Source organism: Homarus americanus, unplaced genomic scaffold, assembly GCF_018991925.1.
Source record: "Homarus americanus isolate GMGI-L3 unplaced genomic scaffold, GMGI_Hamer_2.0 scaffold3806, whole genome shotgun sequence".
In the NCBI taxonomy this organism is placed as follows: Eukaryota; Metazoa; Arthropoda; class Malacostraca; order Decapoda; family Nephropidae; genus Homarus; species Homarus americanus.
The window spans coordinates 59523-85262 of NW_024713295.1; the positions used below are offsets into that span (position 1 = coordinate 59523).

General features: G+C 38.2%; 1 protein-coding gene across 3 annotated transcripts; it reads left to right on the top strand.

The window, feature by feature from the left end:
* LOC121871701 (peptidylglycine alpha-hydroxylating monooxygenase-like) lies at positions 1-25736 on the top strand. Of its 3 annotated transcripts, none has more exons than XM_042374122.1 (9): positions 1-208; positions 12369-12426; positions 16768-16925; positions 17701-17833; positions 18024-18072; positions 18253-18398; positions 18602-18741; positions 19086-19135; positions 23075-25736. In XM_042374122.1, exons 1-9 carry the CDS (start codon positions 92-94, stop codon positions 23274-23276), a joined length of 1053 nt encoding a protein of 350 aa, XP_042230056.1. In that variant the 5' UTR covers positions 1-91; the 3' UTR covers positions 23277-25736. The 3 variants fall into 3 exon arrangements, with proteins under 3 accessions (XP_042230056.1, XP_042230063.1, XP_042230050.1); XM_042374129.1 differs by lacking the exon at positions 23075-25736 and adding an exon at positions 21418-22066; XM_042374116.1 differs by lacking the exon at positions 23075-25736 and adding an exon at positions 20545-21271.
* The last annotated feature ends 4 nt before the right edge of the window (positions 25737-25740 follow it).

Genomic DNA, 25740 nt, shown 5'->3' on the forward strand with positions numbered 1-25740 from the left:
TCTGCGCAAGGCAGGTGTCGCTAGTGGGACGGGGCTGGAGTTCTGGGGACGCGCTGAGGCCTGGGGTGCTCGGCCACCAGTTGAAGGCAAGATGGCAACGCGAACGGGTGTGCTCGTCGTCCTCCTGCTGGGAGTGACGGCCACAATAGCCACCGCGGAAACCCTCCAGAAATTCCCTCTCCTCATGCCTCACGTGAAGCCTGAGCGGGTGAGTCTTGGCATGTTTTACAAAGTGGTCTTTTATCTTAACAACAAGTGAGGGCATGTCCTGTGGTTTTCTGAAGGCGTACAGTATGTTATTTCTGATGAACATGTTAGACATGTGTAGTATTCCTCAGCATACAACATGTTAGTTAGCAGTTCTTGTCTTGGAAGCGCCAGGGAGTAATCATATGTTGTAAGCGATCACACCTGTGAACGGATGGTCTTATCAAATTATAAATGTTCGAAATAAAGAAAATAACTAGATACAATTTTTGTGATGACCTTTGTCAGTAAAATAGTAATTATTTGTGATAATTAACTATGGTGGTGTTAAGGGCCGTGTGGGCTGGAAGTACTGCCTGCTGCCATATGGCACACGTCAACCTTATTCCTCAGGTGTGAGCCACACCTCCTTGTTAAATGTCGACCAGTTTTATTGTCTTATACGTTATCAACATAAGGACATTAATTTTGTGCATTAATGAAACAAAATAATAGTAACTATGGTGATGGTGTGTGGGCAGTGTGGGCGGCGCTGTGACGCACCTATGACGTCTTTACTCGCGTCACTGGATAGGTTCCAGAGGCACGAGAATACTCCCCACTCCCCGCCCACTCGTTTGTATAATAATTCTGAAAATATTAATATACTGTTTATGGTTATCAGGTAACTCAAGCAGGAGAGATGGGCGTTTGAAGAATTAATATTCGGTCATATACAGGAGAAAATTAACGAGAAAAAGATATTTGTAAACTATTCATACGTTTTGTTTTGTTTCCTTCAGAATTCATTAAGATTTTATGAAGATCTTGTGAGTGTTGTGAGGACGGACAGACGGCCTCCCTCTCATACACACACCACAAACATTTTAACTAATTCCGGCAACTCTTAAAGTTATTTTTTTGTGTAGAACAAATCATCAAGTGTATCTGTTGTTTATATTTACAAATATTTGTTTTGTTTTAGGTGCAGTGATAATAGTGATAATTTATTAATCGCCGTTAAAGCAACCGAGAGAACAATCCTAACCTAAATATATAAATTCAGGTTTTGGGGTTAGGTTAGGTTAGGTTAGAATGATAATCAACTGACATTTATACAAAAGTGAACGTATTGGCCTTCACCCTCGAGCAAACAACAACACCCTTGACAGTAGTGATACCATCTCACTAATTTTTTAAACACCACGATATATAAATTCATTCAAGTAAGCGTAAAGAAATACCTCTTGAGGGTAGACCTTGAGAGAGTGGCAAACTACTTGTGAAAGATATAATAAAAAAAAATCAAATTTAATTCATTTAATGATTTTGTTTACAATTACGTGTTTGCATTCATCCTTTACGTGGGAGCTAAGTGTACACATCTAGTTAATGTTGAATGTTTGTGTAATTTTTTCCTCTAATGATGTTAATGCAGTGTGTCAGGACAATAAGGATGTAAGTTTTGAGAATGTTTAACGGCGCTTCGGTTAAAATCATCCACTTACTAACGCAAGGAGGAAAGGAGGAAAACAAAGACCTACGTGGTCCTCTGAGACTCCACTGATCATGAGTGTATCTACAAGGTCAGGAGGCTAAGACTACAGGGCTTATAAATTATTACCTCCTAAAAGAACTCACTCGGCGCCAACACCCGGACAACCAACGGGAAGTTACCCATATGCTTAACTCATCAAATATAATCATCTAAAGGAGAACCTTATTAACGCCTTACACAATACTTGATATCCACGTTATGTTACATGAATGAGAAACCTTTTATGTGGTATGGGAGACGAGATCTGTTTACAATTGAATAATAATTTGTGTTGATTGATTTCTCTTCGTATATATTTCTTCTTTTTTTATATTATTTGGCTCTTGTTTGAATACTATAGTTTGTGGCACTTTTGATGATGTTAAAAAAAAAAGATGAAAGTATACGGTATTTTAGTTCGTTTTTAGGAGAATATTACACACACACACACACACACACACACACACACACACACACACACACACACACATACATACATACACATGATATTATATTTGGTAGTGTGAATGACAGTAGTACTATCAACAGCTTTAACTTTGCAAGAATTTAAAGTATATAGACCAACGTAATGTGTGTAAATGTGTGTGTGTGTTTGTGTGTGTGTGTGTGTGTGTGTGTTGTAGAAAGAAACAAAACAACGGACATCTGGTAACCATGAGTGTTAACAGTTATATTTTAATTCCAGGATTGGCATTTCCGTTTAATGTTGTTGGTGTTGGTGTTAACTCCCGTGTAGGATGGTGAAGGGATGCGGTGAGCTGGTTTTTCCCGTCTGGTTTATTTTTTTGTTTTTTTTATAATCGGTCAGGCAGACACAAAGGATATCGACTCTGTTTGGCCCTTGTGCTCAGACGTGTGTGGACGCTGAATGTAGAGAGAGAGAGAGAGAGAGAGAGAGAGAGAGAGAGAGAGAGAGAGGATTTCAGATTTGTTTACATCTGGTCTCAGCTAACGTCGTCACTTTTATCTTTAATTATAAACCACTCATCCTTCCTCCTTCCTCCTCCTCAAACCTGCTTTAGTGGACGTCCTTCAGTCTGAGCTGTTTGAGATTCCTGAAGTGTGATATCAGAGTGAGTCATATCAGGTGTGTGAGAGAGGGTGTGCGTGGGTGTAATAGTTAATAATAATAATAATAATTTTCGATTTATTGAAAGAAAGTGACAACCGAAATGATGAAAATATGATTGGGAATGGATCACTTAATTATTTTTTATTTTTTTATTTATTTATTTTTTTTACGGGAATTAGTCCACCCGGGCACAGGTCACCCACATTAGGGCCTAAAGGGCAAAAATTCAATAATAATAATAAATAAATAAAAAAAATAAAAATTAAATCAATAGTGAGAAACGACAGTATACAGTATATGTTGTGTTGTCAAAAGTAGAGAAACAATTTAAACTCTGCAGTTGTGTGTAAATGAGGCAGAAAGTCAGATCAGCAACCTGGGACTTGGTCACAATTTTTGTGATACCATATGGCAGCAGGGTCTACCATTAGACAACACATTATACTTCCAATATCTTCTCAGGCGGTAGTACCTCCCTGTTTGGTAGCTGTCTACTACCTACCACGAATATACTGTACTAGTAACACTACTGATAGAAATATGATATATAATAACAAGATGGGGAGACGGTTCACTACAGGGCATTTCAACATACTGACAGTGCAAAAAATAAGATTGACTGGGAGTGAATGCACTGGTTGACTACGATTTGTTGATAATTTTACAGTGGTTGGGACTGGGCTGTTCTTATAGCAATCAGTACGTGCTGTGTGTGTGTGTGTGTGTGTGGTGTCTATACAGGCTGAAAATCATTATCATGTCTTTATAACACCTGATACATCCCCTCAACGTCTCGGGAATTAGGTTAACGTCGCAATTAAAAAATATCTTGTGCAAAAAAACTAAGTCATCTGCTGCAGGGTAATGAATCCATTCAACAACAGGCCATTGGGGGTGGAACTTGTGGAGAGGGCGGGTGGAACTTGTGGAGGGGGCGGGTGGAAGTTGAGCTAGGGATAGTACAGTATATGTATGTGTTGATGTGGTATATAATGTACAGTCCCAATAAAAGTAGTGTTATTTATGGGGTGATGTGGTTCGTGGTTTTATGAGCAGTGTTAGTCCACTAGTTATGGGGCGGTTGGTATACTCGACCATTACCTATAGTAAGTGGCTCACATTTTCTGGTGCTGAGAACTGCCTGAATTTCAAAATGACTAATAATTTAAGTTTTATTCCTATATATATTTTATAAATACATTGCTTGTGTAAATTTGAATACTTTTATCGGTGTGGGGAGCAGGCATACCAACATATAAAGATTTCAAAATATTTCATCCATTGTTTCAAATTGTAAAGACGGATAAAGTAAAGATGTTTTCTGAGGAACTGGGGGACTGTTCATGCTGGGTGACGGGTCTGGGTATACTAGGAGGGAGAAAGGTGGGTGTTTGCGTGTACCGGGGTGGGGATAGAGGTGTGACAGATGGAAGCGGCGGGTTCTGGATGGTTGAGCTGGGGCTGACCGTAGACACCAACAGGCTACAGTACCGTAACAAAAGTAAAAAAAAAAAAAAGCTATTAAGTCGATGGTTGATGAGTTCTCTGACCTTAACTCTATAGGGACTGTGGTTAAAGCAAGTTTACCGTGACGCAGGGAGGTGGAACGTGTGTGAGTAAATGTTGTAAGACGTTGTTGGTTTGGTCGTGATGGCGCCAGTGTATACCGAACTGTTGCTTACTTTACGAGTGTATGGTGAAGTTTGTGTACTTATTATTATCATGTTTAACTTTAAATGTATATACAATCATGAACTATAGGTCCTTGATACTCCTGTTCGAAGCTGTACCATACCCAGAAGAGACACCAAAGCGGGAGGACAAGTAGTTTGGAGACTTTTTTCAGCAGCTTGAAGTCTCAGGATTGTAAAACGACTTCTGTTTATGCCGACATTCCAACAATTTGCATATCTAATAAACAACTCACGTCTTCCACTCATTGTATTACTGGTGGAGACTTTTATCAGTCGTTCATAAATTAATAATAACTGAGTTTCGACGAATAAGGAAAATAACAACTTCAGATAACTAAGATAAAATTTTGATTAAAAATTAAAACAAATCCACAATTCCATTCTGTTAGCTTGACTTAACTAGAGACACTGAGGAATATACCAGATAAATCTATTAGACTCCTCAAGATGTCTTTCATCACTGTTGCCTTCTGACTGTTACAATCATTTAATATACTTTGATGATTGAGTATATCGACCTTGAAAAACCATTAAAGAAGTGCCATGACCCGAACTACCCTCATGATGATGTAAGGCCCCTTGTTACCCAACCCTAAGACATGTAACTTGATTGTTTGATTAAGGGGTGGGTAGGTGGGAGGAGGGGTCAAGATACTAAAATATTCTTACGATAAAATTCACCCTAACTGGCTTTGTGTGAACTTCTCAAACTGACTCACTTAAGCTACGACACGATAGATTCTCAAAGGCTTGTATGATAATTTTTCTCTCTAGCTGGTTGTTGTGGTGGTCCTGGTTTTTTGCTTGTTCTGATAACTGTGTACGTAATGCTGTGTTCTGTCTCTCACTCACTCACTGACGGTCACTCACTCATTGACGGTCACTCACCCAAACATTGATGTAGTAAAACTGGTCTTCTTACTTCGGAGTGGACAAAAACAACACTTGTTTATTTTAGGTCACTGTTAACCTGTTGGTGATATAACATAAATTTTCATTACCTGACATGTTCCGTCAATTCAGGTGAACAATTTAATGACCTTGGGTAAATGGTATTGACTTCATGGAGAAATATTTGTCCTACAGTCAGCGTCGGTGTTAGGGACCTGCTTACGTGCATTCATAGTACTTATTTATTTATTTTTTAAACAATACCATAATTCTCAAATAATAAAAGTAAATATAGATATAAATAAAGGATGAATGATATAAGATGTTTTTGGATTACATCACCATGGAACTCTTATAATGGTATTTGATGGTGAGAGCGACTCTACTGATGGAAACCATGTCATATGAGGGAACAGTCTCGCCTCTTATCCCCCAATGACGTAGAGGAACTTGATACGATAAACCGATTCCAAGAACACGACCTCATTCTTTTTTACTTCTTCTTTGGGTACCATATGAGAGCAGTGTACTTTACGCTAGATCAATTTACAGCCAAGTGACGCAAATATACCAAGTGGTTTGTTGTTGTTGCTCCGGGTGCTGGCGTCTGTGTAGTGTTGGGCGGCAAGGACACGGGCAGGGCTGGTGGTGGTGGATGTTTGTGGTAACCTGCTACTAGAGGGGGGACGAGGAATGTAGGTTAGTGGTAGTGGGATGTGGGTGCAGGTTATACGTTCTCATTGTCAGCTCGTGGTTACGCTCAGTTACTTGATATTGATTGGGCTACTAATCTTCCTATCGTGGTGAGGTTAGCTCTATCTCTCTCTCTCTCTCTCTCCGCCACGTATCATTTTTCGACCGTCACGTTATCGAAAAATATATTACATATTATATTTTGGAATTCTTTTTCTCTCCGTCTTTAAAAAAAAAAAAATTTTAAGTTTTTGTTTTTTCGTTCCCATGATAACTATAAGGGGTATTTAACTCTCTCACAGGACCACTAGACATTAATTTAATAAATCATGAGGACATATGTAGCTTGTGGGTCTCTATGTAACCTTATGAATATCGATGTAGCTGTAGTTTATGTTTTATTAAGAAGTACAAATGAAAATTGATTTGGATGTCTCCGTTCTTGTGATCTGACAGAGTATTGATGGCGTGACATATTTGGAGACATTTAAGTAGTTTGTCCACTTATCAGACGTTCAAGGAATAAAGTAAACGCGACCTTAACCCCTTGAGTACGATGACAAGCCTATGAGTACGATGATTTAAGCCATTTATTGCGATGACTTAACCCCTTGAGCACGATGATTTAAGCCGTTTATTGTGATGACTTAACCCCTTGAGTACGATGATTTAAGCCGTTTATTGCGAGGACTTAACCCCTTGAGTACGATGATTTAAGCCGTTTATTGTGATGACAACCCCTTGAGTACGATGATTTAAGCCGTTTATTGTGATGACTTAACCCCTTGAGTACGATGATTTAAGCCGTTTATTGCGATGACTTAACCCCTTGAGTACGATGAATTAAGCCGTTTATTGCGATGACTTAAACCCCTACGATGATTTAAGCCGTTTATTGCGATGACTTAAACCCCTACGATGATTTAAGCCGTTTATTGCGATGACTTAACCCCTTCAGTAAGTTTTGTGTTAAACAATATGACATAATGGAAGAAGGATTTTTAACAACCCTACCGAGACAACAGGGGTAGCAGTGTTCATACGTTTTTGAGTGTGTGTGTGTGTGTGTGTGTGTGTGTGTGCGTGTGTGTGTTCGTATAATGTATCAATGGCTGTATACTTATCTGAATGACACTTTGTAGCTGAATATTCCTAGCTATCACTATTAAATGTTAGACCCTGTTTTGATACAATGAGTCACCCTGAGTTCAATAGATAATTTTTATTTCTGCCTAAAAAAAAAATATTGTTATGAAATGGATCGAAAACTAAAAAAAAAAAATAGTTCCAATACTGTCTTTTATTATTGTGGATAAACCGTTTTTTTTTTTAATCACAAGTATAAAGTGCAGGAGATAACCAACTGATCTGGCAACATCCACCATCACCACAACAACTACAACCACCATCACCACCACCACAACAACAACAACAACCATCACCACCACAACAACTACATCAACAACAATAACCAAAACCATAACAACAACAACCACCACCACCACCACCACAATAATAAAGTACAATTGTCTTAACATAATTCCTTACAACTGGCCTAACACACACACACACACACAGACACACACACGCAGGCAGTATCACCTTATTCCTTTCCTCGAGGCGGTAAAAGTTACTCTATTATCAGGTACACTGTTGATCACTTAGACTCAGAGAAGGTAAAGATTGGAAAACTAAATAATATTACCTACAATAATTCCACAAAATGACAAGTAAAAATAATATACTCCCTAGTTTACATAGACAAGTGAATATTAGAACCTGTTGAGCATTATAAATGGTATTATGGCGGTGATGTGTTGAGAGCAGGTAACACGCAGGTAACACGCAGGTAACAAGCAGGTAACACGCAGGTAACACGGAGGTAACAAGCAGGTAACACGCAGGTAACACGGAGGTAACACGAAGGTAACACCAAGCATATATACTATACCCCACACGACACTTGTCACGGAATGAGAACTGAGGATGGGGAGGAGGGGGGTAGGAATACGTGCTATTGTTTACGATAAAGCACGTGACCAGAATTCAACCAATGGGGGAGGTGATTGATTCTGCTGTATCGAAACAACAGTAGTGTGTGTGTGTGTGTGTGTTTGGGTGTATGTGTGTGTGTGTGTACGGTAATGACACCAATTCACCAGGTTCTCGACTCACTACCCAAGGCGCTCTCACCACTTAACCCACAATAGGGAGTTTCAAGAGCAGAGGTTAATACTCATCATCTGTTTTCCTTGTAGGGAGGTCAAGAAACTGTCAGGCTTTATGTAACTTGTCTCTCAAAGCAGTAAGAGAAAGAGAGATACCAAACACTGAGAGATAACGTGCCCTTATAGGGATGATGTACTTATCAATATCTGTTATCATCATCATCATCATCAATCATCATCATCATCATCAATCATCATCATCATCATCATTCATCATCAATCATCATTCACTCACCTGTATCACTAGACCTTTAATACACACTTCTACAGTCATTAGTTTTGAATCTTTTTCCATATCCTTGTGAACGTCTTCCTAACTTCATCTTTCCAGCTGTTACCCAAGGCTTGTTTTTTCTTATCTTGTAGGATCCAGTCAAAGGTCCTCCCTCCTCCTCCACCTCTTGATCCACTCTTGTAATATATCCTCCACTTTGCCATATTACTTATAGTTTTGACATTATATTAATTTTATACACTTTAGTTTAGTCTCACCTAGTCTTTTCCCCCTCCCATTATATCCGTCTGTCTCTCCTGGTGTTTAGTCTGTTTAGGGGGTCTGTTGTTATGTTGTACTTACTAACAGAGGGCTTCAGACAGGTAACATATACTATATTACTACACCGACAATACTACAAGCACACGCAGTCATGTAGCTCTGTGTATAAACATATGGAGGCCAACACAAAGGGATCCTAACACTGTAAGAAGGGCGACGACCTGCCCGATACACCGTACGGTAATGTTGTTACCACTGCCTCGAGGTACCGCCAATACCACCACCACCTCCTCGTCAGCCACCTCGCCTCCAGCTCCTCCCTCAGGCTCTCTCTGCCCTCCTACACAACCCAACTTCCTGTTCGTGTTTGCGCTCGTTCCTCTTAGCCAACAGTGTTTACCTTACAGTCTCGGTTGTTAATGAAACAAAGGAACTGTTATGGTAATCAACTGAGATAAATTGAAGGGTTTTTAAGTATGTCCAGCCGTGTGTATAGGGGGAAGGGGGCTCCTCTTCTCCCCCTTGGGTTTTGAACTCTTATGAGAGGTAAGGAAATGTAAGCTTTATAATGCTCATTGCTCATAGTTCAACCTTACTTTCCTGTGGATTTTGGTGACGTGGAGGAGGTTGACGCCCCCACACAGTCTGTCAGCGCCCTCAGGACAGTTCAAGTCTCGCCACTCTACGATACTAACAGCAGCACCAACCAATTATATAACTTGCCGAGACAAAACATTAACGAGCTGAACTACATACTATTAGGCTGGGATCATAGCATACGGTAGTGACTCCAAGATCTATTGAATATTTATATGAATAAACATTTTCAAACCCTAACGTCGTGCTTAAGTCAGAGTCTCTCTAGGTTCGTTACCCCTCTCTCTCTCTCTCTCTCTCTAATACCTTAATAACACCCTTGATGGTTGAATATTTGACATGAAACAATCTCAAGACAATAAAGTGATAAAACAGATGTCGCCCATGTTGTCAGCGGGCTGTAGTAATCCGACAGAAGCAGCAGACAGCACCTCGCCCAGATCTCTTAAACGAGTTCTCAGCAGCAACCTTTACTTTGTTCCACACACCTACAGCAGCGCTCTAGTGCCCTCAACGCCCTCAGCCAGTCTCTTTTGTCTCGTCTTCCCAGCGCCCAGAAGCTGAGACACGGGGGTAATTAAAGTATTTAAAGGTGAACTACCTGTACAGTTTTCTTCACTAACGTTTATTCATCTTCTCTATGTTTACCTGTGTGTGTGTGTGTGTTTATGACGACACAAAATATAACACTGTCAACATAATTTATAACAGGTTTAAGCCTCTGATCGACACAGTTTTACTTGTTTACACATACAGTTTACTCTGTAAATCTAAGTGTGATTTAAATTATGTACAAAAAAAATACTACAAGTCGTAAAAATTCCTTTACTGTAAATCGATAGATGGGAAGATAATGTTTGTAGATTTTAATATTTCAATAATTTTGGTGACACAATATAAACACATCATAAAAGAATTATATTTTAATAAAGAAATGAATATACAATATATAATAAAGTTAGCAAGAGCTCTGTGTGTTATTAGAGGTTACAATCACATCCAGCAGAAGGTACTTTGCTTTATGGTGAAATTGTTAACATCTTATTGGTTGACGTCATTGGTTGTTCAGTCAAAGCTAAATACTCTCTTTAGTAATTGAGTCCCAGTGAGGTGTCCAACAGGGGGGATCTAAGAAACATGTTAAAATTATTCAAACTTTACATAGTCAAGCGTGATCCACCTCAACAATGAATCAAGTGTGTAACCTTCACCTGCTCAGATGTGTCCTACCTCACGTGTCAACCTTCTTTTATTCGTTATTTTATAAAGTTTGGTGATTAGTTTAGTTATCTGTGTTAGTTAGTTATTCTTTCATCTATGTTAATTGGTTGATTATATAGTCACTAACTCAAAGGTGATAGTCAGGTAGATAAACAGTATACTCCTCTGTGATCGTATGAGAGTCTCCTTAGGTATAGAGATCTCCATCGTCTATGCAGTCAATGATCAAGAAACAAACTGTGACCCACATATTGTCGTGTCCCTCAATACCAATCGATTCCTTTCACTCCACACTACCTAATACCTCCACACTACGTAACTCATCTTTATGTTAAAAAAATAAATAAACTACTATATTTGGTTAATTGATGTATATTTATATAGAATCTTGTCTTAGAGTTACTGTGATGAATTGATTCTGGATAGTGTACAGGGTTAGTGAAGTTACCTGGTGTTCTCTGAGCTTATGAGGTCACACGAGATAGAGGTGTTGTTATGCAGGTCAGTAACATCCCGAGTTGACTATGAGAGTAAGTGAGAGAGAAAGGAGTGGAGGGGGTAGGTAGAGAGGCGAGTCTTGTGGCCTAGAAAATCAAATTCCTATTACGTGCCTAAGTTATAGGTTATGTGATGGGTGAAGAATCTAAAGCCAAGAACACCTGTAATAGCTGTTCGTTAACCTGAGACTTTCCCTCAGGTAAGTGTGGTGAGGGCAGACACGCCGGACATGGGAAGGGCATTTGAAAGACATTCTTAGAAAACGGGAGGTGGTGAAACATTACTTGGAAAAAATCAATTATTCTCTATGACTGATTAAAACAAATATGATAGTGCAGGTAAACGATAATAATGAAAACAAATAAAAAAATTATAACGAGAAATAGCAACAATATCAACAATGATAATAATATGGTAAATGATAAAAAAACAAATAATTGAAGTGAATTCCATAGGCCTAGCGATACACTAGGCCGGTAGGTACTGCACTCGACTGCTCTCACAGCCCCAAGTGTGAAGTAAGGTACTCATTCATATTTTAAAGCACGAACTAGCGACTGTTAAGGCTAGAGGCACGCTAGTATCTCTTCAACAACAGCAGAAATAATAATAATAATAATAAAGCCATCACCTGAGACATATTTGGTTCACTTTGTACAAACGATTTTCTGATATATGACTGGTGACTGTGTATACTTCCTGGTGACTGTATACACGTGCTGGTGACAGTACACATGTGCGAGAGACTGTGTACACCTGCCAGTGACGGCTTGCATGGGCATGAAAAACAGCACCTGTACACCAAAGTTAATTATGACATTTTGGGCTCCCTGTTGACTTGCTTCCCTCACACTCACTATAGTGTGTGTGTGTGTGTGTGTGTGTAACATTATATGCCTGCACACCATAACCCTGGTGCCCTCCCTCACACCACCACCCTTGTGACGTTATTCTCCTCTGGTTAAACCTGTTGTACGTACTTCCACCTACGGCTAGCCACTCCGGGAACCCTTGTGTCCTCTCTCGTGTCGCTCACTACCGTACTTCATATGCTCATAAAACCAGGTTCAAACATATCAAATTAAAATAGAATATCTTTTTTTTTTTTATGTTTATAGCAGTGTTTTGGGGGAACCGTAAGTTGGTATGGAGGTTTTTTGTGTTTTTTTTTGTTAGGATCTTAGCCCAAATTTCTCGATAATGATCAGAATTAATGTTTTTTTTCTTCTTGCAGGCTGAGACTTACTTCTGCACGCCAATCAGGATCGACCCTGCTCAGGAGTACTATATCAGTAAGTACAATCCCTCTCAGAGTACCTCACACAGACACACACGGGTCTACTGCATAACACTGTAGCCTATCTAGCACAGAGTAATGTCGGTTGGCTGACTGGCTGCTCCGAGACGATCATAAATGGATTCCTAGACGTATGACCTCTGTTGGTGTTACGATATTATTGGCTTATGATAACACCTGAGTATCTTTATTTTACGATATTTACATGTGATAATTCAACACGCGATCAACTATTATTTGATATCGCATTTATCCTCAATTTACGATTTGTAGACATGAACGTGTATTTATATTTAGAACTTCACCCACCTGCGTATCAAAGTCCTGGTTATAATATTTCAGGGGAGAGGAAAAGATCAATGCCCGACTCTGCCTCAGGTGATCATAATCCCGAACGGCAATGACTGTTTGAGGATGTTTTTAATATATTTTACCCTAACCCCGCAGCTCATGCCCGCCCACGAGTCCGCCCACTGATTGGTGTAAATAACTATGTTTGTTTTATACCAATATGTGAAGTGTGTTTACCGTGTTAAAATTGTTAGTTAAATTTAGTTTAATATTTTAAGTTTCATGTATGTTTAATTACAGGTTAGTACACACTTTAAGAATCTAAATATATATCGTAATTTATAAACGATTTAATATTTAAAGGAATATTTCATTTTAAAAGTCAATTTATACTTTAGGTACAAGAATACATTGTTTTTCCTGTACTTTCCTAATTCAGTGGGGCCTTACCTCCCCCACCCCACTGTAATGGAAGTTCTGTATTGATCATTCGTTATTCCTAATTTCATAAGTGCTGTAACAATAACGAAGTACAATAAAAAGGTAATATTGCTCGACGAAATATAACAGCGGAAATCTCTTATCGTAAGTGTGTAGTTACGGAAAAAGAGTCATTAGGTTCCTGACAGTTCACACCCAAGGTTTTGTTTTGTACTAGTGGGGTGGTGGGGGGGGGTGTCGCCGCTACCTTCTGCCCTAGATTACACGAGGCTACAGGGCTGGATGTGAAAGTGGGTGGTTGGTGAAGGGTGGTGAGGTGATTGGTGAGGGGGTGGTGAGGTGACTGATGAGGGGGTGGTGAGGTGGTTGATGAAGGGTGGTGAGGTGACTGGTGAAGAGGTGACTGGTGAGGGGGTGGTGAGGTGACTGGTGAAGTGACTGTTTCTTATACCAGCAGAGAATAGCTGTGAAAAAGAGGCATAATGGCAGGAGCGATTTTCAGACTCGTTGCCTCACAGTATATTGGACGCCAACTTAGACACAATTTACCGGGCGCCAACTTAAACACAATTTATTTAGATCGAGGAATTAGTGGTACCTCTCCTCCGCTGGCTGTAATATCTTTCATCGTTCATGGAAAATGCTCAGAATGAAAAATGCTTCAGTTATTATTTATTTATTTATTTTATTTTATCGTATTTCATTTGTTTTGTTGTTTAGAGAGAACTGTGGCTCCACCTCCAGCACGTAAGGCTTTGAGGAAGGTGCCTCATAGAATATAGACCACATGTTATAATTACCCTCCGTGACGTTTTTTAATCAACCTGTGAGCATGAACAGACGACAGCTGCTCTCACCGCTTAATGAGGCAAAACACCTCCACACACCTCGATACCGGCTCCTACTACCACCCGAGATCCCTAGCCCGAGAATTGCTGTTCGACACCACAACCGCATCCAGCCCATACGTGCACGAACTGATCGCTATAAGAACAGCCCAGTCCCAACCATTGTAAAAATTATCAATAACTTGTAATAAACCAGTGTATTCACTCCCAGTAAATACCACTTCTTGCACTGTCACTATGTTGAAATGCACTGTAGTTTGAGCTTTTCCCCATCTAGTTATTATATATCTTATTTGTATCACTTATGTTATTTGTATATTATTTGTAAATCGAAACCCATTCCCCAATTATGTAACTGTATATTTTCAGCCTTCTGGCTGCCAAGCTCTTTCAATAAACCGTTAATTATTATTATTATTACACACTTGTACCTACCTGGTAATAGGAGCTCGAAAGATAATGATGGTGATCGTTGTCAGGAGAGAGATTTTACGGTCAGTTTTTGTTCTTGTGTGTAGTAATAATAATAATAATTAACGGTTTGTTGAAAAATATAAGTTTGGGAGACAATGGTTGAAGTTCAATGCATAATAAGAATTGCAATAGTCTCTTAATTTACTTAAATATCCAGGTTCTAGGCGTAACCAAACAAAAAGTGAAGTAAATTAAAAGAGAATAAAAATAAATAAAGTAAACCTTTAAGAATTTAATTGATTAAATATTAACACAATAAAGAGCCTCGTAGGCTGTCACAACAAATTGATTCACCATCGAAACTTTTAAGACACAAGTGATACAAAACATCGAAACACCAAAAGAATAAAAATAAAGCATTGGATTACGTTAACACTGCATAAACATATAAAAACTATCACTGAAATTAACTAACGTGAAACAACACTGAATTACTTGAATACAACTAAGCAAATACTGATGGGCACAAACAGAGACATAAATAGGTACTCACATAGATATACCACATTGGTGGCGACAGGAACAACACAAATAAATTAAGTATAAGTAACAAGTAACACTCAAAGGATGTGGACTGTATGACAAGAGGACTGAACTGACTCAAGTCAGTTGGTGGGTCCTATATATAAGGTCGGCTCCCGCCACGCGACCCGCCGGTCGGTCGTTTAACGATGCAGATGGTCGTTAGAGAACAAAGAATGCTGGTTACAATACAAAATAAAGAAACAAGATGGGCTTGAACAAATAATGACAGTTAAAACCTTAACAGCACGGGGTAAGGTGACTAGAATATATAATAGTAAATTTAACACATCATTACAGGAATAATATGGAACATGGGAGCATGTTATATATATAAAAAAAAAGAAAAAATACGACACGGTCGTAACAGGTTGTGGTGTCGAACAGCAATTCTCGGGCTAGGGATCTCAGGTGGTAGTAGGAGCCGGTGTCGAGGATGGTGTAGAAGCTTCTTACTAAATTTGCAGATGAGGTCGTGGTGATGGTCAGTGAGAGTCGAAAGGATCAGTGTGTTGAACGCTTCTTGATATGTGGAGTAGGAAGGGGAGAGATTAATCTTGCATGCCTTCTTTTGCACTTTTTCTAGGTGTTTACGTTGTGTGGATGCGTTGTCCTTGTACATACAGAGTACCTCATTAGTCTGAATTTCCATTAAGTTTCTTTGTATAGTTCTTAGTGTTATCGTATACATAAACACACATAATAATGAAGACCTCGATTAAATTCGTTTCTTTATTTTTTTTAATCAATGTTTTCCTTTACTTTTCATCACGATAGACATGGAGTCACATATGATTGTTATTGTTTTCTTCTTGATGTCTGGTATCGCTCCACGACTTACACAGCTGATGTCCTCTACTCCCCCCTCTCCAGCCTTCTGCTCGCCCACCTTCACGACTGTTGGCTCTCCTCCAAAAATCTTTCTATCTTGGAAAAATTTCAGTGTCCGCCACAACTTACAGGCTGCGATTCGTAAGTCTTGGCTCCCTGCCACAGCTCTTTGCTTCCTTCCACAAGCCTTTGCTATCCTTGCAGCCTTTTGTCACCTTCATATATCTTAGTTGTGTTCTGCCTTTTCTTAGCTCTTGGGTAAATTTAATGTTTTATTGCACCGTTCAATCGTCTCATGGTTGCTTTTGATGGTTAATGCGCATCTTCTTTCTCCTTACCGGTACAAGACTACACAAGGCACTTACAGGTTTTGGTTATACGTTTTGTGTGGGAAATATCTAGACTGCCACAACGTATTTATTCTTCATCCATATAAAGCTTAAGGTGATATGCAGTTACAGTCCTCAGTTACCAGACAGTCACCAAACCAGCGCTGGACTGAGATGTTATTGTTTTTTATTTTTTTATTGGTTATGAGTCAGCGGTGATGCAGCGGTGGTGATGTTTGCAGCTGTTATATATATACGTCGTATATCTCTTAGTTCAGTCACATTAAAGAACAAAAAACGACATGAGCTGTGATCACGTCTATTGATAAAAATCCTTTGTGATAGAATGTTAATCATAAAATTTTACTTGCAGTTTTACCTTTAGAAGTGATCTTTACTGTTAAGTCATCTGTCCTTTCTCACTACTGTAAATATCCTCTGTTATACTGATGCGTTACTGATGTTTCTGCCATATTAACATCACAATTAAACAGAAATTAAAAGATTTACCTGTGTTTTGTTTGTAAGGTGATGCAGTACCCTTATAAACCTTCTACTCTCTGATAACACAAGTGTTTATTGTAAGTTTTGTCTTGACAGCGGCATTCCAGCCAAACGCCAGCATGGAGACGGCCCACCACATGCTACTCTACGGCTGTGAGACGCCCGGTACTGACGAGGAGGTGTGGAACTGTGGGGAGATGGCCCTGGCACAACCCGGCATCAAGAGCGCCCCCGTCTGCGCCACAGGATCCCAGGTGAGTCCTACCCTCTGCTCCTACCTGACCTAGCTTTACTTGTTCCCTGTGAGGCAGAAATTAGCTGTTACAGATAGTTATTACCTGTTGTTACATAGACACGCTCTAGTGTGTGGATATATTTTATGAATATATTTTACTTAAATGTTGAAAAAATCCTTACTGGTATTTTAAAAACAAACACATACATATATACGCGGCTCACGCTTCTCGATAATATGCGCACGTATGCAATTGGACATGTACATATTGGACAATGGACATGCACACTTTGGTTTATGCACATATTTGGCCACGCATTTGGACTCGCATAGATTTGGACACACACACACACACACACACACACACACAAACGGTACATAATTAGCACATGCACCAGAACTGCAAGTCAGTCCATTGCTACAGGTAATATTTATTACAACATTTTTATGGCTTGGTTGTAAACTGTGTGTGTGTGTGTGTGTGTGTGTACTTATGTTATATAATGTCCAAAGAACTCCATTACGTCACAGATACAACTATAAATTTCATATTTTTAACTAAACTGTGTATCTCTGGCTAATTATCCACATATATACAAGGATACACAGGTTTTAATCATTCGTGAACGTGGTATTATTGAAGGATTTTCTGTATACTTGTAGGTAGTCAGTCACCATGGCCCGAAGTGTGTGTACAGTACTAGTAGTTGAAAGATGAATAGATAGAATACACCTGATAATGACCTATGAACCTATATGTGACCTTTGACCTCTGACCGTGTGTTTATTTCCAGGTTATTTACGCCTGGGCCAAAGATGCCCCTAAGTTGGTGTTGCCTGAAGGAGTTGCTTTCAAGGTGGGCGGCCGGTCACCCATCCAGTACCTCGTATTACAGGTCCATTACGCCTCAGTAGAGAAGTTTAAAGGTTAGTCAGTAATGATCACTCCTTTAAAGACCTTCCCAGTAAGTTCTAATTTACAGTATTTCTATTATTTTTTGCTCTATTTTACTTTTAAATTGAAATTGCATCAAAGTTGTTTTTTTAGTATTGCTAATAAAAAACTGTAAACATATGACGTCACAAAAGGTATACCATATTGTTTGTTCCTCCTCAGATGGGTCGACTGATGACTCTGGGGTGTTCCTCTATTACACCGAGACCCCGTAAGTTACAATATTCCCTTCCTTCCTTCCTTCCTTCTTTCCTTGCTTCCTTCTTGTGTGCCTAAAGATTTCGTACAGATTACGTCCACTACCTGCCTATTTATTTTCTTCATATATTTCAATGACATAAACAGATGCTAAGGATTCTTCTTATGGTAATGAATGTTGTATGTATTTCAGTCAGCCTAAGTCAGCAGGTGTGTTGCTGATGGGAACTGGTGGTCGGATTAACCCCAAGAGTGTGGAGTACATGGAAACAGCCTGTACCATCAATGAAGACAAGATCCTCCACCCCTTCGCCTTCAGGACTCACACACACGCTCTTGGTGAGATCCTCCCTTCCCTTGACCCACTCACGACTTAATACTTTACTACTTACAATTGTTATATAGTACATGTGTTTATATAATTCATCCTTGGTACATTTTAATTTTCAATAGATCTGTTTACAATACAGTACAGATACCATGTTCGTCATAGATAAAAGTATGTAAATAACTGTTGCTAATGTAGTTTTTGACTCTTTCAGGTCGTGTTGTGTCGGGGTACAAGGTGACACGTAAAGGCTATTTTGATGACTGGGAACTGATCGGTAAGAGGGATCCTCAGCTGCCCCAGATGTTCTACCCAGTTTATAAAGACGTTGTCCTACGTAAAGGCGATACTGTGGTGAGTAGTGTAAATGTTTCTCACGTAAATCAACCAATACCAAGATATTTTATTTTGTTTTATAGAAGTAGCAATTAATTTAAAATCTATCTATCCATGTAAACGCTCATCAGTGTATAGTATGTTCTTACATTATTTACATTCCTATTTTTTTCAGTTACTATAGGTACAGTTTCGTTCAATGTTTACTCTGACTTTTGTACACTTCACATTTTTTAGCCTTACATATATTGTTAGAAACTGTATTTTTATTTATTTTTTGGGGGAATAATAAACTTTTTCATTACTAAAAGTTGTATAGAAGCCATAGACGTGATTTACAATAAGACTTTTCCCCTGGCCAGGCTGCCCGCTGTACCATGGAGAGCAAGAGGGACCGCACCACCAGGATTGGGTAAGTCACCCGTGTGGGCCTTAAGTCATCACGTGCATCTCTATATGTTTTCTTTATCAGTGTTTGTAGTATATTGATATATATTATTGTTGTGAATATTCATATTTTGTCTTAGTATATTTTGTGGCATTTTTTTATGTAAATTAGATACATATCCAGTGCTGAAGTTACAATTTCACAAGTGATTTCTTTTTTGCATGATATGAGCACTTACACACATCTTCTTTGCACGTTGCATGTCTGTGTTTATGCCATCTTGATACTCTCAAACTATAATTTAAATATATGCCTTTCTTAGTTCACTATTACTGTGCATTTTCTAAGCATTAATTTAAATGGTGGAAAAGACAAACATGGACTTGGATAATACTCACAATTGTGCCTTTGATAAAGTAAGTAACCAAACACAGTTGTTACATTGTGGATGGTTTAGTGTTTCTGATATACAGTTTTATGAGAGGGATGAAGTTGAGGTATCCTAAGTTATGAGTGAGATGATAGAGATGAGATGGTGAATAGGGTGTGTGTTAGGGCAGGAAAGAAGTGGACTGATACTCTGCAGCCGGTGAAGAGAGGAAGACGGTGATTATTATACAGTGAAAATGAAAGAAGTTCAGTAAGGAAATAAAAAAAAATGACAATTAAGTTCTATGACCATCTACCTGAACACCATACAGAAGAAAATATCACACATGAATTCCTAAAAAAAATGGTTCACTTCTTGTTGATGTGATATTTATTAACAACAGAAGGTAAAGTTAGTGAATTATAAATTGAATATGGAAGTTACCAGACGAGATTATTTTTAAATTATTAACTGCTTTGCTGACTAATGAGACTACAGCCATTGCTCCATAGAAAGGTCGAAAAATATATCTCATAGTCTTTACCTTTCAGGGAAGAAACAAACTGTACATATTTTATAGACTGAACAAATATACGAAAACAGTGACTGATTTCTTGCATGTCGCGTTACACTGGTGGTGGTGTTGGGATATTTTTCTTTTCCCCCTACAAGCTGACTCTCATCTCACAAAATAAGAATCATATAGAAGCACTTACCAAGCACTAGATTTACTTCTTCATGAGCTTAATTAACGAACTAATTAACGTAGATAATTAAATAGGACCGATAGCATAAGGTTGGGTGTAGCTGACCAGATGTGCATGAATAATCCGTAATACTTAAGACTGTTGGTATGACAAGTGCTCACATCTCATAACATCAAAGGCGGGTCCCTGGCAACACTACCTCTCTACCATACAATAAACACTCTTGAAGGATAGTGCAACAAACATAATAGGAACTGTTGGTTTTAGTTCCACAGTGTCCCAAGTTTGATGCAAGATCCCCGTCAGTGTGTCCCCAGTAGTTGCTCACACACGACCCTCCCACTACTTACTTGCAGCTCCACCAATGAGGACGAGATGTGTAACTTCTATATGATGTACTGGACGGATGGCCCAATCATGAAGAAAAAGACCTGCTTCTCCCTAGGCCCGCCCTTCTATTATTGGAATCAGGGTGGCCTCAACAACATTCCTGACAAGGACGCCTCCTCCCTGCCCGTTGGCTCCTCGGGTCAGGAATTAGGGATCAAACCTCACCAGATATAAAATATTTGGTCACAAGAAACCCTTAACTATGAACGGTACTGGCACATCTACTATGATGTTATATGACGTCTTTGCTAAGATACCATAATGTAGCAGATTTCTGTCTTAGGTATGACGGTATACCACTGTAAACCAGTAGTTGCGATAGTTCACAATCGTTTTGATGAAACTTAGGTTGCTTACATTAACAAAAATCACTATATGCAACAATCTGATCTCAAATCGATATGCTTTTTGGGGTAAAATATTCCTTGGAGCAAGAATTAGGAGAAGAAGCAATAATAGCCGAGTAACACACAGCTACAGTACATAATGACTAACTAGCCACGAACGACTGCAAACGTGTACTCCTAACATAGCATATTATTTCTATAAGACTATATTTTTTTGAAGTCTAGAAGATGATTTAGGTTGTCTGAAAAACTTTCTAATTATATCAATTTAGGTAAAGTGCTTCATGCTTGTTTATCCTATGAATAATAGCATATGAGCATTATTTATTATATTGTTTTGTTGTCATTGTGCTTTTATTTTATACCCACTGAGTGTCTGGGACTGTGTGTGCTGCACCTTACACCTGCAGAGTGATCACTGTGCTTCCCGTGTGATGGTGACTAACAACATTGGCCCAGTGTAATGAATAATTCTGGTTTCTTCATTACAAGGAATACGGGAATCGAGGAGATGTGCAATTTCTACCTCATGTATTATGTGGATGGCTCCTCTGAAAATCCGCTGGACATGAAAACCTGTTTCAGTTCTGGTCCACCTCACTACTACTGGAAAACTGACACCAGGTTCAAGAATCTCCCTGATGAGACAAATTAATCCCATAAATGATAGATGGATAGCCATGGTTTTACTCTGACTATAACATACAGGAGATGGATAACAGATGGTGATGGCTTAAAGGAATAGCTATTACCAAGACGTGTTATAAAGCTGGAGGAGGATATTTATAGAGATGTACTTAGACTTATTGATGACTATTACCATATATTATCTACATTACCTTAGTTATATTAAATACCAAAAACAGGAGTAAAAAGGACTATTAATATTAACGTAGATGATAAAGATTCATATTGTGAAAACAGAGAGAGAGTAAGAAAGTAAATTATAAGAATAAAAAAAAAAGTTTGAGACTTAGTGAATAAATACGAAATATATAAAATAGGTAATAAATTTCGATTCAAATTTAATCATTCAGCAACTATAGTCCCATAATGCATGAAATTCCTTACAATAAATTAAAATGTATAACTAGGAATGGTCTTGTCATGAAAAAAGTTAAAATAAAAGAGAAATACTATAGTCACTGTAATCATTTAATAAACACATTTAGCCACACTACACCTGTGAATATAAACCTAATTAAGGATATATATGACAGGTAAGAGTTTAAAGATCTGTGTTAACTTATATGGTGGTAGTATCTGACTGACTTAAAACTGTATAGATGTACTCAAAAGATACCTGAATGATGGAGGGTGTATGATGAGTGTGTTGAGTGTATATTGAGTGTCGTGAGTGTATGTTGAGTGTATAAGAAGTGTGTTGTGAGTGTAAACAGGTCTCTCTTGACGGGTTAAAAAAAATAACTCGGCTCTTCTCGTCCATAACTCGGCTCTTCTCGTCCATGACTCGGCTTTTCTCGTCCATAACTCGGCAGTACAAAAAGGTGAGTAATTGTATGTTTAGTGGTGTAGATTTTTTTTTTTAGTTTTGCATGTCCTTTGTCGTTCGTATGTCAGTTTCTCGTTTTTATTGATGTTTTTGAAATTTGTGAATGATCCTTTGACTGACTACTACTCTATGTAACCTGTCATTATATTGTTATTGTATAATTTATCACGTTCGTAATAATGTCGTCAATTTATCAGAATGTTTTCCTTGTGATATTTAATTGATTAGGTGAGTTATGGGTTTTTTTTAACTCAGTCACTTAACTCGTTATAGAGAATGTGTAGAAAACTCATGGTATTCATCACCGAGACACTATGAGTTGGCGTGCTAGGCAGGATGTGTGAGATATCTTGTTGATTTATAATAGAGATAAACTTTCCACTTTAATGTTAGAATACTCGTACATATTTTTAGTTTGATTTTGATTATTTTAAGTTAGGTTTACCATCATTTACACCAAGAATAATCACTAACTTTTTTTATTTTTTTTTAAACTACAGACTTTACGACGACACAGTTCACATAATCTATAATAATTGTCTGTGAATGATATAAAAATTACATTCAACATACACCCATACAGTTATTAATGTATTGGTGTCTCCCCCCCTCCATCCCCCCCCCTTCCCCCGACAGAGCTTATAACAAGGACGAGATGTGTAACTTCTACATCATGTACTGGACCACGTCGCCTGAACCCCTGGACCAGAAGTACTGTTTCACTCCTGGTCCTCCATTATACCACTGGCGGGATGAGTTCTATTCCCTTCCTGACGACGCTTCCACAATCCCCGCCTCCCAGGGTCCACGCGGCGGCTACCACCATCACCACTACTGATCTTCACTACTCTCCACTGCAGGACTAATGAGGACTCCAAATATTCACAAGACTACCTAACTCTCTCTCTCTCTCTCTCTCTCTCTAACTTGCCCATTTGGTTGTGGCAATATTGTACCTGTCAAGACCTACACTGCGGGAGATGTGAACTTCCACAAGGCAGGGAGGACCCATGCTTACCTCTTACCTGGGACATACTAGTCGTCTGTCTGTCTGTCTGTCTAGTCGAATAGTCATGTTTTTCCTCTCGCTTGTTGTAGCTCAGTGTATAACCAATTTTTATGTCCAGTTGAACGTTTATGGAGGGAGTTATCCAGTGGTACAGACAGAATGTAATATGTTTGTCCACTTACCCGGCTGGATTATTTACAACTCTTGAATATTTGATATCACTAAGAGCCATTATGACTCAACATACCATTATGACTCATTGAGGTATCCATACACACTTAATAGTTCCGAGTTAATGAACCAGACTTGCACATAAGGATCATCAACACCCCAGCAGTGAACATAAGTCATCAACGGGAAGAATTTAATAACATCTTTCATCTATTTTCCGTAGAAGTTAATGAGGCTGATCACGACTACTGTTATTATCTTTGTCTTGGTCAATATATCTATAAATACGAATGAACGATGCAGGTATAATATAGAACAGGTAAATAGTATTAAATCTATCACAAAGTGTACGATAACTTCCGAATCTAGTAAGGTTGACATGTTTCCCAGTCAGTTAGAAATATTTTTTTTTTCACTGATTTGTGCAATATTTCTTGACTTCAGAATTAGTCCATTACAGTTAAATAAATTCTACGGTTTTTTAAGAAAGCAAAGATATATTTTAAATGTTATTGCAATGTGATAATAAATGGTTTCTACCTCCCTACCTCCTTTGAGTCCAAGATGTGAAGTCTCGTTAGCAAAGGTTTGATCAGTCTACTCGCTTTTGTTATGTGCTATCGTCTGTCCGCCATCAATCAAGCCAAACGAATTTCTCTTTGGTTAGAAAAATCTTGACCACAGTTGTACTCGGTTTCAGAGATAAGTTCAGTAGTAAAAAAATTAACTTAGAAAATTATACGTGATAACAAAAGTACGAGAGTTAACTGTTTTATCTCGTTGAAGTGTAGTTGATTTGTTCTACTTTGAAAGGAGTTAATTCTATAATGAACGATAGAATTAAAGGCTTTGGCGACGAGTGGACCCGTCCCTCACTGGCTCGCTTAACTCTATATTGATTCCATTGCAATGATAATGTTAATTTTTCTGTGATAATTGATTTCAGTGATTTATGCTCGTAGTTGTTATTTTCAATTACATATATATTTTTTTTTAAAGTTCCATTGATAGTTGATAGTGAAGACAGGACCATAAGACAAAAGTGTTAACATAGAACAGGGTAAACATGTGACATATTGAGTAAGATAGGTGTTGAGACAAGGTCGTTGGCTCTAGTAAGGTTGTTTATTAATCATGTCAAAGAAAATGCCGATTTGTTTTTATTTCTTTGACACAAATACTGGGAGCGTAATAAATCACGTGCTAATACATGGAAGAGAATTTATTTTTCATTTTACATTTATTGTTTTTCATTTTATATTTGACTCTACCAAAAGACTATCCCTTTCGTCAGTCTGTTCAGTGCAGTGCTGAGTTGTCGGACGTAAAAAATCGTCAGTGACAAGTCAACCCACGGTCCAGGTTACCTCAGTATTGATAATTTCATGTCTTATATATGTAGTCACTAGAGTGTATAAGAAAACCAGTAGGATAAACACGTCAAAGCATTCCCAGGGGCTACTTGTTGACATCATACACTTCATTAATGTTGTATGAGGCAGTGTGTTGTATTGCTCTGCCAGCTGTGATGGAATTCGACGTTTGGTGTAAAGTCAGTCGTCAACATTCGATATTTTTCGGCAAAATACGATAAACTAATAATACAAATAGAGAACATATATTTATCTATTTTTCGAGTGTTGTCTATAATAAACATAGTGATCTATAACAATATATTAAGATAGTTTATATTATATACTTAAGTTATATTTATCTATAACCATACATATATTAAATTACAAATACCAAATCTATATTCAGGTTATGTAATATGTGTCACGTGTTATGGGAATAATTAAGCTATAAATCGCAAGAGGCTGTTTTGTGATATTATTTTACTTTATATTTTTATAACTCGACTTTAATTTCAGACGTCCTTCGTTATCTTAACATATCCAAACTTAACCTAAATAATGTTAGTTTAAGTTAGAACAGTTAGGTTAATACTTATGTTAATAATTTATTGTTAATATAGTTTTTCTACATAATCGTCTTTGTTAACAGGCCAATTCAAAATGTCTAATATATTATAATTAGTGATATGTTCCTCACGAGTCTATATCGCGATATGTATATAAATCTGAAGTATATAAATAAATGATTTATGCATAAGAAAAACATA